Here is a 20,015-nt window from a genome sequence, read left to right as displayed (position 1 = left end):
GCCATGTGTCTTGCTCTTCCCTGTGGGTTCTCAGTGCTTGGGGCAGGACTAGGAGCCCGTGCTTCAGAACTCAAGTCCAGACCCCAAGAGCCTGCCTTAAAAACACAAGATTTTATCATTACTCCCCGGGGGTCTGGATATTTGCCTCCAAAGGACCAAGGCCTCTCGGGGGATGGGGGCAGTCTCCCCCCACCAGGGGACTTGGAAACTTGTTTGGTGTTTATGAAATCAGATCTGCCACCCCACTGCCAACCCCCTGACTCCAGGAGCTGGGGCTAAAAGGGAGCAACCCTCCCTCCTTGTCATACACAGCCTATTTCAGCCAGGGGAGGGGCTTTCCCCACCCAGACAAGGCCCTGGAGGACGCCCCTGGGGCAGGGACACTGACCAGGCCCAGCCCATCCTACGGCAGCAGGTCACCAGAGGACCACTGCATGGTACAGTGCCACTTCCTCCCACACAGCTCTGGAGGCCTGAGCAGAGCAGGAGGCCACAACCGCCGTCTCCTTGCCCCCCAGCACATGCACTCCCGGGGCAGTCCCTCACCCCCAGGGCACAGCGCACAGGCCCAGGTGTCTAAGGGCGGCAGCAGAAGTTACCATGGGAAGTGCAGTTCACGGAGGAGGAAAAGCTGATACTTTACCTCCGGCAGGTGGCCCCGCAGGCATGCTTGGTTGTGTCTGCAGTGCTCCCGGGCCCTCTCAGGCTCCTGCAGGGGGAGGCCCTGGGGCTTGCAGCTGAGAGAAGACAGTCCATCTAGCCAGGCAGAAGCTGCAGATCAAGACCCACAAGGCCCTGGAATGGACTGATTCACCCCTCACCAGTTGCCAGGCATCTCTCCCCCCTTACTTGGTTGGCACAACTTGCCTGCAGTCAATAACCCCCATGCCCTGACTCCTAGTGGTGCTGCAAGGAGCTGGCAGCGCCTCCCCTCTGCTGGCACTTCCAGCCTCTCGGAGACTGGCTCCAGTGCTGCTGGGAGCATCCATGCTAAGCGAAATGGGGGCAGTGGCGGCAGCTCAAGTGCACTGGACAGGATGGGCAGCGAGGCTACGGGCCCGGCTGAGCGGAGCTCTCACATCAACCAGCTGCCTTTCAAAAGTTCTCTACACTCCTCCTCTCTGGTTGGTTCACAAGAGGCTGATCAGTGAGCACAAGAGAGCGGTGCCTCTCCCCAGCCCAGCCTTTCCTCCCCTGCAGGAGACGCCACATTAACCCCGACGGGGCGGCAGAAGTTCAAATCTTGTGCATAGAAACTTCACTGAGGCACGTTTCTCCTATCTACCATGAACAACAGTTCATCCCACAGCAGCCTTGGGCTCTCTGAACCCTCTGTGATAATCCTAGAAGACGACGCTACAGCCTCGAGGAACACAGCAGAGGTAGCATTGAAAATACAAGCCGCTGCTCTTCAATCCACCAGCGCTGGTTGGGTGAGCGGGCCAATCAGTAGCCACTAGCACTACCAGACTGGGAGGCAGCCTGTGCTAAGTAAGTTCTCCTGGTGACTATTATATACACCTTGCAAATAAACCTAAGTAAAATGAGTTTGAGGGGTAGTTGTGTTCCCACTGAATTTTCCCATCTGAGTGGAATAAATTTTGTTGTGTGCACTGCATGTGCAGTGCACACCACCCCTAGAAACATGCTGCCAGCTACGCGAACCAGCTGGGTGGGTCCTGAATCTCTCATGGGTGGCCACCCAAGTGCGCAGCATGTAGGGAACACTGTTAGTCACATTGGTCTGTTTCAACAAAAAAAACAAGTCCAGCGGCACCTCAATGCCAACACATTTGTTAAGTATCTCAAGGTGCCACTGGCCTCCTTTGTTTGAGTAAAACAGTGCTTCCTGTCTCTTTCATTTTGCAAAACCGCTCTGAGTAAGCTCGGTGCGGAGAAGGGAATGCAGGACCTTGTTTACTCAACAGACAAAAGGCAATCTTTCAAAATCCTACGCTAGTAACGACGCACAAGTTACACTCTCAGCATCAGGGTCGGCACACTGGAATCCAGCTTAAATTCCTAGTACTGCATTTGTGACAAGCAGTTTTCTACAGCTAAGAAGGAAAACGTATCGGGGAAGGAGGCAAATTTCTGCCCTGCTTTTCTAACTCTGAAGCAGGGCATCCAGAGCTGAGCAGACCAGAGGAGTTCTAGCACGGCTTTTCTCGTGGCTTTCACTGCCCCCTGCCATTCTCAAAGAAAAAAAAGTGAGAATTAAAACTGGTTTCGGAGGGCCTGAATTTTGTTTTCATTCCAAATGACATTTCAAAGTTCTTGGCAGAAGTTACACTGCTGGGCTAGCCGGACTTCTGCTCTGCCTGGGCACGGGTGCTCTTATGTGAAAGCAGTCACTGCCAGGTCCATCAGAGGGCGTGAACAGAACAGGTGATCACTGAGTAATCCCTCCCATCTTCCACTCCCAGCATCTTGCAATCAGAGCCTAAGGCACCAAGTACCTGCCTTGCATCCTGATTATGTAGAGCTTAACAGCTGCTGTGGACTTATCCTCCCTGAACTTACCTAATTCTTTTTGAACTCAGTTATAGGTGTGGCCTTTACATCCCTGGCAACAAGCTCCCCAGGCTGCCTGCATTGTGAGTACTACTTCCTTTTTGGTTTTAAACCTACTACCTATTGGTTCCACAAGTTAAACCCTGGTTCTTGTGTTAGGTGAAGAGTAACTAAACACCTTGCCCATACCATTTATGATCTTATAGACCTCTATCAACCCCCATCCTACACCTCTCTTTTCAAATATGCACGTCTTAAAACTCACCTGGAAGCTGCTCTGTATTCTTAATCCGGTCCCCTTCTCTGTACTACTTCCAGTTTTAATATATCCTTGTTGAGATGGGCTGACCAGAGCTGCACGCAGTATTCGAAGTATGGGCATACCGTGATTTATACAAACGGCATTACAATATTTTCTGTCTTGTCCATTCTCTTCCTAATGGTACTTAAGTTAACTGACTGCTTTGTATCAACCTGAATGTTTTGACAAAAAGCTTTCCGTTCTGACCATTTTACAATATGCAATACAGCAAATTCAAGATGAATTTGCTACTAAAGAGGAAAAAAAAATAAATGTTTCATGGAGAGTAAGTGTCAAAATAGAGAGTTTCACTCTTGTCAAATTTTCTGCTCTCCCTCCCAAAAATAAATTTCTTAGAAAACTGAATTTCACAGTGTTTTGATTTTGACTGAACAGGGTTGGGGGAAAATCTTCACTCAATTTTTCCACTAACTCTATCAGCAACGGTTGTTTTCCTTGTGTTTCTATTATTCTGTGCACTCACATGCATGGTAACATTATAGGACAGCAATATAGCATAGGAGGAAAAAAAAAAAGACTTGCCTGTAACTGTCTGTCACATACCAGTTTCTGCAGCCAGGCAGCTGTTCTCTCACCCTCGATGTAAAAATGGCAGAGGAACGATGGAAAAAGAAAGATATTCTTATCCTCTAATTTCTGCAAATTTATTATACACAGTATCAAACATGAAATAGTTTAAAAATAAATGCAAAATCCAACAGCTGTGACATTCAACTAGAACAGAATATTTACAGCCGCACCATTACAGCAGCCCCTCGGTCGCCACACAGCTCAGGAGGACGCATTGCCTCCTGCCCCACAGACAGTGTTTGCAAAAAGAGTAAGGGGAGGGGGGCAGGGGAGGAGCTGGAACTCAGCAGGTATTTCTTGTCCACCAGCAGAAACGTAGGGTTGTAAGTAGTACAGGCTCCAAGTGATACACTGTGTGTTGCCCAAAAGAGTAATCCTGGGATTTTGTATTCCAGACAGACTGTAACGGACATAAAAGCAACTGGGGTTGACTGGCAGGATAAGGCCCAATCTCATACATTCAGCTGTTACATGCAACTGACTAGAGAGACTACATAGATTAGGTTTAATAAAAAAACCAGTAAAGCCTTTTTAACTATACACATTGCACTAAGTAGTAAGAAACGTGGATTTGAGAGTCCAGCCCAGCTGCACGGTGCGCGGTGATGCAGTGCCAATAAGCACCACAGATCGTTCCTTCAGATCGCATGGTAGTAATTCGTGTCGCTTCGTCTTCTAAGTGAAGAATCAATATCCATTTTTGTCAGGACCCTTCTGCAATCCAAGCCAGACAGCCAGCGTCACAGAACAAAGCAGGGGGCTAGCAAATGAAGTAGTTTACTTTGCCCTCCTCCTCCAAGTACACACTTATTTAAGTAATTAAATGGCCAATCTCAGGAAGAATTTTTTTTTTTTAAAAAACACACATTACTTAGCAAAGCAAGGAAGGATATTTGACCAGTTATGTTCGTAGTTCTCCCCTCACTTCCCAAAGGAAGAAAAGAAAAGCACACTTAGATTTGTGTCATAAAAATAACCAAGCACAAGATTAGAGCACAGGGCTGCACTGGACATCTACAGGGAACTGTTATCGATGTGGCGTTCAGGGTATGGCAAGCAGCGAGCTGGCCAGCGAAAGGCCATTACTGTGTGTCCAGCAAGAGGATTTCAGGTAACGCTCCAAGTTAAATTTGGTCACAAACACAAAGTCGCCAAAGTAGTATCCTTCACACCACAGACGGCTCATTAAGGCAGCTTCGTTCTCCCAACACAATGGCTGTTCTAGTCTATATGTTCATCTCGCCCCACGGAATGCTGACCGACGAAGTGCACACTTCTCCGGACGAGGAAACAAAAGACAGTGACCCACAAAGCTTCATTTGTACACAGGTGACCTGAACAGCATCAGAACCCAGGACAAAAGAGGTGCAGACCAACTTGTGTTGTTACTTCCAGGTTTACACTGACAAGCTAAACTCAGGGCTCTTCCAAAAACATTAAGTCCATCAGTAGACGTTTGCCTTCTACAGAACCTAAGAGCCACCACTGGAATTGTGCCAGACTGCATGAAAAAGCCAATGTGTACAGACAATTCACCTTTTTGCTCACCACACACCAGCATAAGGAGGGGGTCGAGAATTTCTGCCTTAAAAAGATCTGACTGCAAAAAGAATCTGAAGGTTGACATTTGTACACCCACTTTTAAAATCAGTGCTGCTCTCCTGTACAGATCAAGCTCCGTCTTCTTCACACCAGAAGGAAACATTCACCCTAAACTTGTAACAAGAGAACTAGAATTCCAAGTTCAACCCTAGTGTTGCTAATGTGATGTTGCACTCCACTGAAGAATCCACATCCAGCTGCGAACACCACACAGCTCACTAGCAAAGCAGGAGACAGCTACAACCCTGCTGGCCTCTCACATGAGAGATGTAGCTGGGAGGATGTGAAACGTCAGGAATCCAGGGATACAGCTGTATGGCTCTAATGAGCACATTCATTCTACATAAACTTGCAACTGACAAGGAAGTCCTGTGGCCCACCTGCAAATGTGGCTTTGGTCCCACATTCCTCAGCAGGTTAGTGGTAGTTAACAGCCCTCCGAGCTAAATTAACCTCTCGTGAAGATTCCATGACTAAGTTCTCCACTACTGTGAAAAGCAGCGCATGTCTGTGAACCATCCGAGTGGAGACGGCTGAATGAACATTCGGCATGCAGGTTAATAGTCTGTGCTTGAGTAAACAAATGATGCAGTGTCCTTCATTGGGCATGGTAAACAACTAATCCTCATCCCCAGCCTCCCCAAATATGCCTGGGCATCTGAAAAAAACACCACCCACGCCTACTTTTTATACACCTAAGTTAAACACACAGAAGGTGCCAAAGACAATCAGCAAGAATCCTTCCAGTCAAAGCGACAGTGTAGCATGCCTTCCCTGCTGCCAGAAGCCAGTCAATAGATCAGTGCAAGAAAAGGTCACTATAAAAAAAAAAAAAAGTATAGCTGCAAAACTAAAAAAAAGCAAATCTTTTAAACAGAAAAACAAAGTCACGAGTGATATTTGAACATAACAGTGCTAGAGTGTGTGGCAGCACTGCTTATGAGTGATCCCTGTTTGTGTGATCTGTCCATGATATACATCAGCAACTGCTTAGTCTCAGCGAGTCTAATTTTCAAAAGGTATATTCTCAATGAGCTCCTCTGATGCAATCCTATCTACTGCAGAAGCAGATTTAGGATTTTCCAGCAAGCACTCCAAATTCTGCCCTCAACACAGGAAAGAGGGCAGCGTTAACTAAACTACTGTACAAGGCACAGAGTCATGACATCAAAAGAACGAGAAACCAACCAACGAGAATGCAGGAGCTTCTAAAACCGTTAGCCCCCAAGAAAAGCAAATAAGCAGTACTGATTCAGTGGGCTTAAGCCACCCACCTAGTGACTGTATGCAAGAGAATTACTTCAACACAGCAAGCAGCATACAGCTTGGTCTATGGCCCTCATCCTCTCTTGAGCTCCTGACTATTGTGAACAGTGCTCAAAGAATTACATGCCACTCGGCTTCTGGACATGGTTTCAGCTTATATGGTTTGATACGCAAGGCCCAATCAACAGTATTGCTACAAGTGTCACTGAACCTGGTTACAACACAGCTCCATTTTAGCAGTAGTGGAGGATCTTCACTCTGCCCTCAAAGTACGATAGATGCCCATGGCTGGCTCAGGCTGGTGTGGCTCTGGGTAAGAGGCTGTTTAACTGTGGTGTAGATGTTTGGGCTACAGTCTGTTTCACGAACGAACCTACTTCCTGGGCACCAGTGCAAATGTGAATGTCTACATTGCAATTCAAAACAGCCCCTTAGCGTACGCCTGGGCTGCAATGGAAAGCTTGCAGATGGCTCAGGCTAGCTATGCTAAAGCCTTACGCCCTCTCTAGGCTAGGAAAATAGGTCATTTTAAAAAAAGTGTTACACGATTAGTGTAGACAGGCTTAACTCCCTTAACACCTGTTCTCTAGAGCCAAGCGCAACCAGCTAATTGGTTTTCAGAGGTGTTCAACACCAACTGCCCGAGAGAGCTGTAATAAGGCCTATTTCCCTAGTCTAGCCTAAGCCTTAAACGGAGATCAGGGATGATTGATTATTTCCCCCAAACATCCCATCCAGGACGGTTTTCACAGTTTCAGACTCTCAGCACTAACAGCCTGACCAGCCTGCCAGTTCTACTCAAAACAGATCATCCTCCCTCAGCAGTACTCCTTTCCACAGCCCTTTGTTTGCTCAAGGAAATGGCTGCAGCACTCAAACTGACTGCACACAGATACAAGCAACTGGCAGGTCTCAAGAGCCAACACCAATACAAATAAACATGGCCTGTGAGGATCAGATGTGACCACTTATGACCACTGGAACGAAAGGAACACGTACCAAGGTTTGTTTAAAAAAATCCCCTTCAAACTTCAATACCTTTTGAAGTCATTTAGGAATCAGGGGAGGAGGAGAAGAGAATAAATATCCTTCAGAACACTCCTCTGAAGTCCAAAGTGGAAATCCAGAGTTTAAGACATCTTTGGTTTTGCCTTAAGTCAGTCACTAATCTTGTGATAACACCTATTACTTTGTTTTTAAAAAGGTAATGTCTGCAACTGGAAGAGCTCAGATGTATTCATTACATCCAGTACAGGCGAAACCTGCCTTGCTAGAGATGGCAGACACTTGCTAGGCTATTCCCATGATTCAGCGTCCTCTGCATTCTTCACTGAAATGAAGAGTGAAATACGTACCTGCAGCTCCAATTTCTGCTACAAAAGTCACCCTATTTGCTCCCAACATTCTAGTCTGATTTTTGACCGGCTTCTAAAGTTTTATAGAAACTGTGTAGAATACTAGAACCAATAAAAATACCGCTATGCTGACAATACAAAATACCCATTAAGGGTCAGTAAATCCCAGTCACTATGTAACAAGATAATCAGAATGTATTAGAAGAGCTACATACTATAAGAACTAAACATTGTTGGAGAAGGTCTAGATCTTTGTTTAACATATGAAGTGCCTAACACACCAGATGATTGATTGGCTGTGGGAGGGTTTTTATATGCAGTGCAAACCTGACAGATATATTAAACAGCAGTGGAAATGTGTTGAACTCAAGGCAATTGGAGGGTGGTATTTGCAAGCCTTTAGTAGCATGGAAACTGGACATCAAGAGGTGGCTTTCAGCTCAGATTAAGTAACTTTGGCAAGCTGAGAAATAGTATCAAAAACTGACAGTGAAGTGCCCCAAAGACACCTTTTAGTGGGCATCAAAAAACCAGGCTGCTTGTGTACAGCCAACATCAAAAGCAAACTGCAACAGTTTGAAAGGACACTGGAGCGTAAGTACAGCGGCTTCACCATCCCCACCCACTTCAAACGTGCTCACAGGACATTAGAGGCAACTATTTTTTCCTCTTTCCAAAAACAATTCCTGCACCCGAGTGTGAACTGCAGATATTTTTCATAAATTAAACAAAAAAGAATCCTTATTCGTAAGATGTCAAAGGTTTCACAACCAGCAAGTGGCTATTTACTATAAGGGGAACAAACGTATGAGGCATAGAACAGGATTTAAGTGACAGTTCTTTAACAATACCTCGCTCACTGTAGTGGAAAGGTCAGCAAAGCTCTAAACTCTCGATAGTAAGGAACTAAACAGCACCTGACAAATATCAATCTTTGAGACTAGAACTCTCGAATTAGCTAAAACACACAGCATTGGTTACACTATCAACAGCATGACACTTGTTTCCTCCTTTGGTATCTTACAAACCTTTCACATGCCCTTGCAACTAACATAGCATTTTCCATTTATTTCTTCCACTTCACACACCAGCACCTTCTTTGGCAGAACAGCTCTGGGCAAAGTTTTAAGTTCGGACTGCCAATGGATCACATAAAATTGTGAAACCCTATTTGTATCCTCACCAACCCAGTTGGTATTCCTGCAGCAAATGTTGCTATTTTAAGGGCCAGTACAATATTGGGCCCAAACAACTTAACCGTCTGCACCAAAAATGAGATGTATTTAATATTAGAACCAGAGCTTACACCCTGTATGTAGTTATAAAAAGGCAGCAATAAGTGAGGTTGTGTCCTGCTCCTCACAAAATCCTGTCTAGTAAAAAAAGCTGTACTGCTTTCACACACATCATGCTTTTATTGTGATGAAGTCCCGTCCACTTGTCTAACTGCAACATAGTAGTGGAAGGAGACAGCATGAATCCTGTATTTGCAAGTCTTCCATCCGAGTTTAGTGACCATGGTCAAATACCCTACACTAGGCTTACGCATGGCTTTCTGGAAAAAGGTTCACATGGCTTCCAGACTCCGATTGTTCAGAATCTGTGGATGAGCAGAGATGCTGGGAATGGAAGGCGATCTAGATATCGACCTAAAACAATGCAGACTCAGCTTTTCACATTAAAAGCACAACAGACAGTCAATAGTGAGACACACACCTTCAATCAACTGGTTTTCTTTCATTTCACTTAACCATCTTGACAGTTCTGCATTTAGCTCCTACCAGACAATCAGCAAAGGATTACAGGTGACAGGCACTGAACTGTCAATGTCCAAATGAAAGAGGATTGGTCTTTAATACAGACCTTGGAAGCTCATTCTGTTCAGCTACTTTGCATCAGGAAGTCCTGGACTCTACTCCAGTCATGCAGTGTAAGATTTTTCAGAATTGCTGGTTGAGAGAAAGGAAATAGCCAGAGACCAACCTGTACCCCATTTGATTCTCAAATTTAACAAACAAGTTTACAACGTAGATCTACTCAGTTCCACCAGCTGACATTTTAAAGACACTGTTGATCACATACTTGGTAGGATAAAAGTACCCTTTTTATTCCAATGGAGAAGTTGCACATACTAGTCCGTTCAAGACTAAAAGGCTGTTAAAATAGAAGAGCAACCAAAGCAACACACTTGTCACTTGAATTCTCCATGATTGCAGGTTTGTGAGATAACATATGTTGCTGAACAAAAAAAATCCACAAACTGTTCTACCAAGCCGGCCATGGTTGATCAGATCAGCCTAACTCTATAAAGAACCCCCACAATTTCTCAGTACAGTGCTGATTTTAGCATCAACATTTCAGAGCAGCCAAGCACCCCTCCCCACAAGTTACTTCTAGACTGGGCACAGCCAGTACAGAGTTGGCTGCTGTAATACAGCAGTGGGTATATGGATTGGAAAGCCTGTTTCACTGGAATTCACATGCTTGAAATTCATGTCCCCTATCCAGGCTTCCAGGGCAAACAGGGTTAATTAAACAACTGGTTTTATGAGACCTGGGAAAGCGATTGTGTATTTTTTTTAGAAAGGACTGAAGTTATACCACATCATTTGTGGACCCATTCCACCAATCACTCTAAGTTTAACAGCATAAATAAAAACTGGAGAAAAAAAATAAATACGTTGGCTCCTATGAAGTCAGAAGTGGTTTGGGCTGCAGAGTGGAGGGAGGTGGGGAAAAAGGGGTGCGGAAATTTACACATGTTGAGACAAAAACAGGAAGCGCCTGCAAAATAGCGTATGAGAGAGTTTAAGTGTCCTCGTTCATGTCCTGGCTGTCTGTCCGAGCAATTTTCCGTGGTGGTGCCGAATTCTCACCTTCTATTTCAACCTGCTCTTGATCTCTCTTCTTTGCTGCATTCTGATTGAAGCAAAGAAAAAGGCACATCAATGAAACCTTCCACAACACTCCACTCCAGAGACGGCAACATTTCCTCTTGTATAAGAAGTTGGGAAAGGTCTTTGTGAGAGAAGACCCTGATGTATATGAACTAGCATAGACCTCTTCTGATGAGCACCAGAACCCTGTACACTAAGCTACACTACACACTGAATTTTCCTTGTAAAATGCTCTCCTGCCCCTGCAGGGCTGCTGATGGAAAATCCTTTGTCCTTAACTTTTTATTCCAAGGATCTTGAGTGTAAACTTCAATGAGACCTGCTTTTTCTTCTAGGGCTCTGATTCCGTCTCTCCCAAGTACCTCATTATTCACCTCAAGGCTCTTGACACCCTGTCTCCCATTTGCCTTTTTTCTTGCAACCTCTCCTTCTCTATGCCCTCTCACTTGCTCCCTGTCTCTCCTTGACTCACTCCCAGCCTCCTACCTTCTTTCTTGCTGTTCTGTCTCTAAGCCTTCATGTACCCCTCCCAAAGAAACACCCTGAAGTATCTTCCCAAAACAGATGGATTCTGGCTATGAAATTCCTCACTGTGTACACCTTATATTGTGCCTACTTCTGCCTGTAGAGCACAAGGCATGAAGCAGGGTATGGGCTAGGAACTTGTTATAACATGTACACCTGGCACACGCTGTTTGTGTGACGCTGTGAGAAAAGGAAGATATGATTTTACAGGTAAGTACCCAGAAAAAAAAATATTCAAAGGCAACCACTGAGTCAACAGCAGAGCCCGGGAAAAAAAAACAAAACAGGAAACATGTTTCCAAATTTCCTGTATTAACGACCAGGCTAATAAAGGACTATATAACCTAAGCTGTGCTAAAAGTCCTTTATTTACAGGCAGGGAGCTGAGGCACAGAGAGGCCAAATGACTTGCCCAGGGTCATACAGAAAGTCTGTAGCAAAACAAAATTCAAACTATGGTCTCCATTTCTAGGCTACCCTCTTAGTCACCAGACCATTTTCACTCATTCTAGAATATGAGAAGTCTAGCAAAGAAAGAAAAATTGTCACAGATACCTTCTGGTAGAATTCAGAAACCCAAGGTTGGCTCAGTCTTTCATTTAATTTAATATCTATGTATTTGTCATGACTAATTACAGGCCTTGGTGATCACAGACTACAAGCAATCAAAGCAAAGTGCACTGTAAAACCAAATATCAGTTTTATATTAAAAAAGCATACCTTTTTGTCCCACTGCTGATGTAGGTAACGCAATAGTATATTTGTCTTTTCCGTTACTATGACTGTTGAAGAAAGAGAAAAACACTCTGAAGGCATTTCTAAGGAGATAACATTTAAAACTATAATGACCAAGACTTCATGAGAAAGTTATGTTCCTTTTAAAAAGCAGCAATACCACCAACGCCACTTGAATGATTGTAAAGAATTAGAGAGAAAAAGAAGTGTAAAATGCTGTGAGAAAAGTTAACCATCTGAACTCTCTGGAGTCACTTCAATCCCACATAGGTAGCACAAACCTGAAATTGATTTTTTTAAATTATCAAATGAGAATAATATTAAAACTTTGGCGCACACACAAAACACAAAATATCAGTTTAGTAAATAACACTTGAAGCCTCAAAACATAGGAGCATACTTACTTTGTTCAGATGGATATTCCCTTGTGGGGAGATATACCGATGGTCTTCTGTTCTGTAGAAGAATGAGAATTGTTACGGAGCAAAGGAAAAACATAATCCCAAACTTCCCCGAACAACTAAGGCCACTGAAAGGTCCCAGTCCTGACAGCAGGTTCCTCTCAACTGCAATGCTGTAAGAGTGTGGCAAACATGACAATCTCACATGCAGCTGTGAATTCTTTCATATGTAAGAAGAGGTCCATTTATCACGTATGCAGCCCAATACCAATGCTAAGCTTAAGAACATAACAACCAGGAAGGACTGTCACACAGGTTTGGCCCTGCTGATACTACATTTTTCTGAAGCACATCAAATTTGTATCTGGGAAGTCTCCCATCCTGTGACTCCAATCTCAGATAAGCAGATGCCGCTCATGATGAAACCAGCAATAACTTATTTTAAGAAACCCAAGGCACAGTTAGAGGCCATCTGAAGCACCCTCAGAATTCTGCAAGATTTCACTGCAAACAAACCAACTCCTGAGAGGCTGAATTTAGATACCATACTCACCGAGGCTTTACATACAGAGTCCGCATGAAATCTACTGAAGTTGCTTTTGTTGTAGACTGGTAATCCTTTCAAAAAATCTGCCTACAATGACATAAGGCAGCTTTGGTTAAACAGTGAAGCAAGTAAAGAATTAAAACAGATAAGCAAAAAGATCAATGGAGTTGCACAAGCAATAGTGATGAGATTTTGAGCATTTGGAAGTGCAGCTATAGCTATGAAGTGAAAGATAAAACATTCAGAACAAAGATCTGTTTTCTTAAGACAAATCCTGCAGTTCTACATGTACATCTCACCTGTATTTCTCCAGCCTACGTAACTTAGGATCGCCAGGGATAGTCTCTGCTGCATCTACATCCATTTTGAACACCTTTAAAAAAACCTAGTTCACTGTAAATATATACTAAGGTCTCATTTTTAGGATTAATAGATTTCCTCAATTTACTGGAAGTGGCATAATGACATTCAAAGGGGGTCAATGTTAAGTTAAGAACACTACATTTCTTCAAATGATTAGGTCAACAAATTGAAAAACCTAATGAGCTATTTATGCTGTCTATAGTTTTGTACCTCAGCTTGAGCCAGGAAAGTGCACCAGCTCTTTTTATTTTTCAGTACAAGCAGTTTTGCTTTCTTAGATCATAGGCACTAATGCAATGCTGTTATGTTTCTGTTGCAAGCTTTAATTGAATTTAAAAAAACAACAACACTGAAGCATTTATTTCGGTTTCACTTTGCCAATGTTATGGTACAGTCAAAATTGGCCCAGATATTTCAAGTTTTTTTCTGAGAGGCACGCCTGTAACTGCACAATGAAATACTCACTCACTGTGCATGCAATAAAGCAAAGGGAACAGGAGGAAAAGAACTAATGTGCCCATGTTAGAGCAAGCAGCCAGCTCCCTAGAAACATCACAACAGCCCACATGCATCCTTAATGCCAAGTCTGGTTTTGAGAAGCAGGGGACATGACAATGGAACCATTAACGTAATATCTTACAACTGTTCTACAAAAGGTGTTTACTCATTAAAATGAGCTTAGTTCTCAAACAAGGTAGCTACACTGAGGCAACCCAAGTGTAAACCTGTCAGATGGAAATTACCACAGCGGCTCACCACACAATGAAATTATCACTCCAGCACAGCCACACCAGCAGATAAAACCCTCAGCACAAAGCCAAGGCTCCCCAGTGAAACTGGCAGCTGTCACAAGATTTACAGGGTCACGAACAGCTCATGAACACATCGCACAGGAAGCAATCAAGGGAAGACGGAAGCACACAGCCTCCATGGCCTGATCCTGCAACCCTAACAAAGCTCTAACCCCTTGACCAGAGGTGGTTTCCACGACAAGAACTTGGGAACTCTTTGAGTAGGTGCTTGGCTGGTTAAGTCTTCATAGCAGAGTCTGAGTAACACACCTGACTAACAGTAGCAACTGCTTCACAGGAAGTGTTCCAGGCATAACAGGAACAGCTGCCCTGAAAAGGCCCTTTACCCCCAATCAACTAAGGATGGAGAGTTGTCTTAAAAGCAACAAGAAGGAGCATTATGGTAATCAACTCAGCAGTATGCCAGATCCACAACTACCCCGGTCAGTGACTAGGGCCCACCACGTGTATGTAACAATGAGACAGACACCCCCTTCCCCCTCTGAGGTTACAATATAAGCTTAATGTATCATCTTATTTAGAAGTAACTAATGGGTAGCAAAACAGCAGATAATTCTAATGAGCAGAGTTGTTCAATCACAACAAGAATAGTGACAGACAGATAGCCCTGTTAGTCTGTATTCTATCAAAACAAAAAAACAGTCCAGTAGCACTTTAAAGACTAACCAATAATTTATTAGGTGATGAGCTTTCGTGGGGCAGAAGAAGATCTGAAAAAGTGGGTCTGTCCCACCAAAGCTCATCACCTAATAAATTCTTTTGTTAGGTCTTTAAAGCACTACTGGACTGTTTTTCTGTTTTGATAGCAAGGAGACGACAGAGTCCTCCTGCAATGCTGCTGTTGTGGAAGAAGTTAAAATAATTTTTAATGGGAACAAACTATTTTCTTTTTGTAACTGAAGTAGCTTATTCAAAGCAATGCTCTGCAATCAGGAGGCTTCTGAAGCACTGTATACATTCTGAACTTATTTAAAGAAAAGTTATGTACTTTAATAAGATTTCCAAAGATACCTCATCCCAAGCTTCCTTTCAGGAAAAGGACAGTCCTGTGATTATTGTACTGAGTTAGACTCAACCAGTTGGGTCTCACTTTCCAGTTCTGCCACAGACTCTGTGCAATTATGAATAAATCACTAATTTCTCTTACCCATCTGTAAAATGGGGATAATCCTATTCTTCTTCCACCCTTTATTTGCCTACTCTCTCTAGCTCTTGCCAGCTCTTCAAGTAACGGGGGTGCTGGTTCTTGTTTCCCCTACACAATGAAAGCACTATTGAAGTTGGCCTCTCCCCCCACTGGAATAGAAATAAACTTGTTTTCAGATTCTGCTGTGCATGCCAACCGTTATGCCTCCTCTCATAGGCTGCTTTGTTTACCTTCATTTCTCTCTCAAGTTTGGTTTTGGTTACAGAATACTCAAACTGAAAGTTTCATGACTCTGGAAAGGGTCATCCAAGCATATTTCACTCACTTAAAATCTCATTCCTGTGTTTATAATTGAACTTGAGCTCTCACATACTAGAGCTAGTAATATCTGACTGGAATTGACCAAAATTCACAGGTATGTTTCTTACTCTACAGTAGAGAATTTTGATCACATCCCACTACAAGCCATTTAATTTCGTGCAGCCTTTCACTGCACTTTGATGCAAGAAACAAACTATTTGCACCATTACGCTAGCCCAGCAGAAAAGCCTTTGTAATTTTATTACACTGAACTTGGACAATTTGATGTAATAAAACAAAAATGAAATATATTATTTTAACAAGCACCTTATCCAATTTCTGATGTTTAATAAGCTACAGCTCAACCCCCATTTCAAACTATGAAATTGGCTCTAGACCATTCCTCCTGTCTTTCAGTGATTGTCTCTCTCCACACCACATTTGAATAGACTCATTGGACACACTCCGGCAGGCACATTTCAAGGATTCTACAAAAGGAAAAGCTGGGTTAAACTGCAAATTTAGAAAGCCATTTCCTCAAACAACTGTAGTGTAAGAGTTCTGAACACCAAGGAATTGATCAATAATTGTCACTAGTTACTTCAAATTTAAAATAAAAAGCTGATTTAAAGATTGGCAGAGGAAAATTGTACTTTCTTGAGGTATCTAATCATTAGGATCACGATATTTCTGTAACTCTCCTTGACTTTACACAAATCATGTGCAACAGAACCAGAACTAGCCAATTTAGGATACTGTGACAAAAGAGAAAAGCTGGTCTTGGCTACCAATGAGTCTTAAATGAGGTTAATTACATAAGGAATGCCACACTCCTGGACCTGAAGCAGGATTATATCACGTACAGCATATGTTCATAATGTGGATTCTTTCCACATCCATTAAAGAGCAATATTGCTTCCCCAAAGAGAACCACTGTAAGTATTTAAAGATGAGGACTAAACGTTTCTCCAAGATGCAAAAGGAGCTCCTCAGTACAGCTTTGGCCAGGCTGCAAGACAGCTTAAAGCAACATTAGTTTTCAATTATTCTGTCGTGCCCCCACTCACAGATTATACATTTAAACATACTAACGCACAAATTCCATTTAAACAGCGAATCCATTACTGTAAAGATTACAGCCGGAATCCATTTTGACAGAGAGCAATAAAAACTGATCAAATATATCTAAAAAGCAGTTCTTGCCTATCTCCCAGAATAAGAGGTGGTGGAAGGCAACCTAATTAATCACTTTGAAGTCAATGTGTTTCTACGTGCCTACTAGATTTCAGACTGCTGTCCCCACATGCAGCCACCTAAGCTTTTGAGAGCCCAAATACAGATGAAGCCTCAAAATGACAGCTATGAAAATAAAATAAACAATATGAAAATCCTGAAGGAATTTTTAAAAATGTTTCATTTCTGCAGATTTCATTTCATTGTTCAGATTCTCTAATTAAAACTGATAAATGCAAGACAGACACCAGACTTATGCAGGTCAAAGACTTCCATACCTGTGAACAGGAAGCTGGCTAGTCATTTACACTACAGGTGGCACCATGATAGGTTAGCTCTACAGGCAACAAGTGGGAGCTGGAGTTTCCCTGGTTACAACCTACTACCCTTTTATTTTCCAGGGCAGAAGTTATTTGAATGATTCAGCTACAGCACCACTGGAAGTGTTTGCCAGGCAACCACTATAACTGCAGGTACATCTACGCTACAGGGAAGCTCAACCCTGCCATGACTGATCCTCTGGAGTTCAATTTAACATGCCTAGGGGGGCTTGTTAAATAGAATTTACAGGCCCCTCTCATCAAGTGCAGTACAGTAGACCACCGAGTTACACAAGGGTTGCATTCTTGGGCAACTTGACATAACTCAAATTTTGTGCAAATCAGGGGGGTGGGGGAAGCAGCCAGGAACCAGGCAGCACCCTGCCTCCAGGCTCCCCTCTGCTGGCCAAGCCAGGAAACTGACCAGTGCTTGTCAGTTTCCTGGCTTAACCGTGGTGGGGAGCTGGAAGCAGGCTACCTCCGAGTTCCTGGCTTGCCACCACTCCCAGGGACCAGGAAACTGCTCCCGCCAGCTTCCACCAACCGGGGGAGCCGGCAGAGAAGCTTCACTCCTACCAGCCTCCAGGAATCCCAGGATTTCGACTAGCTTTAATGCAAGTGAAGTGCTGGTTGAAGTCATGTATTTTTGGGGGGTGGGGGAGGGGATTTACTGTCCTCCTCCTCCCCCCTTCGGAGGCAGGGAACGCAACGGCAGCGTGGGCACCTGCCAACCTTCCTTCGCGGAGATGACACGAGAGCCCCAATTGAGCTACGAGGCCTTCAGCTATGCGATCAACACAGCTGAACTTGCGCACCTGAACTCCCCCCGCCCCGAGACACGAGCAGGGAAGCAGAAGCGCGTCTAACACACACACACACACACACACACACACACACACACACCCCGCACCCATTCAACAGGGCGCTCCCCCCCCCCGCAGCCTCCTGCCCGCTCCCCCCGCTTACGCCAACGGGGGCCAAGGCCCCAGCAAACCCCAGGGGCTGAGAAACGTCCCGAGGAGCCAGCACCCGAGGGAGGGCCTGAAACCTGAGCCCCCTTCCCCCCGCTTCTGTTGGGGGGGGGGGGGCGGGGAAGGTGACGCAGCACGATCCCCCCCCACCCCCGCTGCCGCCTGGAGACCCTCCGGGGGGGGGGAGACCAGGCCGCATCCGCCCGCCCCTGGCCCGCGAGCCGCTTCCCCGCTCCCAGCCCCCGGGGCACATCCGCGCCGGCCCCGGGGGCGGCCGTGCCGCAGACGCAGCCCCGCCGGGCGCCCCGCGGCAGGAAGGGGACCCCGCGGGGGGCGGGGGGCCGCGCCCCTCCCCGGAGCAGGCGGCGCTGGGGGCGGGGGGGCGGCCCGGCGATCACCGACCCCCCGGCTCGTCCGCGGAGGGAGGCCGGGCCCAGGCCCCGGGCAGGTGCCCACAGCCCCGCCGGGCGGCCGCACACGCCTGCGGACAGGGCCGGGGCCAGGCCCCGAGCCAGCCTCGCTCCGCTCCAGGGGGCGGGGCCTCTCCCCCGGGTCCCCGCGGCTGCGGCCCTGTCACCCCCTCCGCCATTTTGAAAGGGGGACGGGGAGGGGGGGCACAAAGGACCTACCATCTTCCCCGCCGCCGCCTCAGCCGCACGGCAACTTCTAAGACCCCCCCCGCTCCCCGCTCCCTCAGCCTAACTTGCCTCCTGGCCCGGGCCGCCCCGCCGCGAACGTAAGCGCCCATTGGGCGGCTCTGCCAGAAGCTGCGGCTGTATTGGCCGTCGGCTCTGTCCCTCAGTGCAGCGCCGATGCCAGCCGGTTCGGTTGAGGCAGGAACTGCTCTAAGACTCGCGGGAGGGAGCGGAAAGGACCCGGCTGTGCGGCTGGCCGCGCTGCGTCATGGGAGCTGTAGTCCCAGTGAGAAGCAGCGGGCTTGCCACTGCCCGCAAAGGGAGGACAGGGTCACGAATGGTGAATTAAGAGACAAGTGTGCAATAACAGCGTCTGTGCAACACCACGTGATCATCAAACATTAATGAGCCTCAGTATTCAACTCACAATTAGTCAATGATATTAAGCCGCAGCAATGGCTTAAGACCGCGCTTATCTGACAAATAATAAGCAGTCCTGCAGCACAGGGAAGCAAATGTTATAGGCTGAGCCCCACTCTTCATGCCTGCAATTACTAGCCCCCCCCCGCCCCATGCCTGTCTAATGTAATCCAAACTGATGGAAATTTCAGTTATGGGGGGGAAAAAACCCTTTCAGCGCGTAGGAAAGTGAGTCAGTAGAATGTGAAAGCTTGGTTAATCAGTATGCAAATGTGAATACGCAAACCTCAATGCAGCAACATTTTTCAGCATGTTTAATGAGATGGATGAGCCTGACACCCAGCAGCCAATCATGCTGAGCCCCTCTTTATGAAATTTCACACATCGGAGCTGGGTCTGCTGGGCACCTGTCACAAGTCGCTGGGATCTCTGTTCTCCAGGCCACTGGCTGTGGCCTGCCAGTTCTGTGCTGGTTCCTGCCATACAAATCCCCTCACCTCACCATACCAGTCACACCAAGTGCCATCCCCTCTGCATGCAAACCTTTCAACCCCCACAAACTGCCCACTTCGTCGCACATCACACAGCTTGAAAAGAAGGAACTGTCCTGCAATTCCCAGGATGTCTGGTCACCTTAGTAGATCTGGCATCACTGCATCGGACAGGGCCGGGCAGGCTCTTTGCCATGACAGACTGTTCAAAAACTGTAAATGTATTTTCTGTCCAAATGATTTTGCTGGCAACAGTTCTGGGCTGTTTCTGTGCTTAATTGGTGCACCCACTGGAGAGATGCTTGGAATGGCCTCGTCTGTGCCTATCTGAGCTTTTCATTCCCTGATCCTGCTGTTGGGATAACAGGAGCTGTCCAAAGAACACAGAGAACTGGAAACAAATTTAGTCTTATCCTTAGAGGAGCAGAATGGGAGTCAGACCTTCTGGATTCAGTTCCTGCCTTCACCCTAGAGCTTCTCTATTACATGAGCCAAGTCACTTTTAAATTGCTCTGTGCCTCAGTTTCCCCCTCTGTACAACCAGATGGTACTATTATTTCCCCAGGGGAGTCATCAAGTTGGATGTCTG

At 45.7% G+C, this 20,015-nt stretch overlaps 2 protein-coding genes across 4 annotated transcripts in view; one reads left to right on the top strand and one right to left on the bottom strand.

Moving 5' to 3' along the window:
- ANO8 (anoctamin 8) overlaps window positions 1-3,138 on the top strand; it is a 33,539-nt gene extending 30,401 nt beyond the window's left edge. The window contains exons 18-19 of one of the 2 annotated variants that reach the window (XM_074978528.1): window positions 2,544-2,597; window positions 2,833-3,131. In XM_074978528.1, coding sequence (XP_074834629.1) covers window positions 2,544-2,549 — 6 coding nt within the window. In that variant the 3' untranslated portion in view covers window positions 2,550-2,597; window positions 2,833-3,131. Of the gene's footprint in view, window positions 1-2,543 lie in introns of both variants that reach the window. The other variant, XM_074978527.1, reaches the window with a different exon arrangement.
- A 326-nt stretch (window positions 3,139-3,464) lies between these two features.
- DDA1 (DET1 and DDB1 associated 1) lies at window positions 3,465-18,565 on the bottom strand. 2 transcript variants are annotated; one of them, XM_074978530.1, is made up of 6 exons: window positions 18,510-18,565; window positions 12,741-12,821; window positions 12,191-12,242; window positions 11,772-11,833; window positions 10,506-10,548; window positions 3,465-4,120 (listed from the first exon to the last, which is right to left on the bottom strand). In XM_074978530.1, exons 1-6 carry the CDS (start codon window positions 18,510-18,512, stop codon window positions 4,110-4,112), a joined length of 252 nt encoding a protein of 83 aa, XP_074834631.1. In that variant the 5' UTR covers window positions 18,513-18,565; the 3' UTR covers window positions 3,465-4,109. The 2 variants fall into 2 exon arrangements, with proteins under 2 accessions (XP_074834631.1, XP_074834630.1); XM_074978529.1 differs by having other exon boundaries at window positions 3,465-10,548.
- Between the last annotated feature and the right edge of the window lie 1,450 nt (window positions 18,566-20,015).

This window comes from Carettochelys insculpta, chromosome 27 (genome assembly GCF_033958435.1).
Source record: "Carettochelys insculpta isolate YL-2023 chromosome 27, ASM3395843v1, whole genome shotgun sequence".
Taxonomy (NCBI): domain Eukaryota; kingdom Metazoa; phylum Chordata; order Testudines; family Carettochelyidae; genus Carettochelys; species Carettochelys insculpta.
This window is presented reverse-complemented; position numbering and strand designations above follow the sequence as displayed.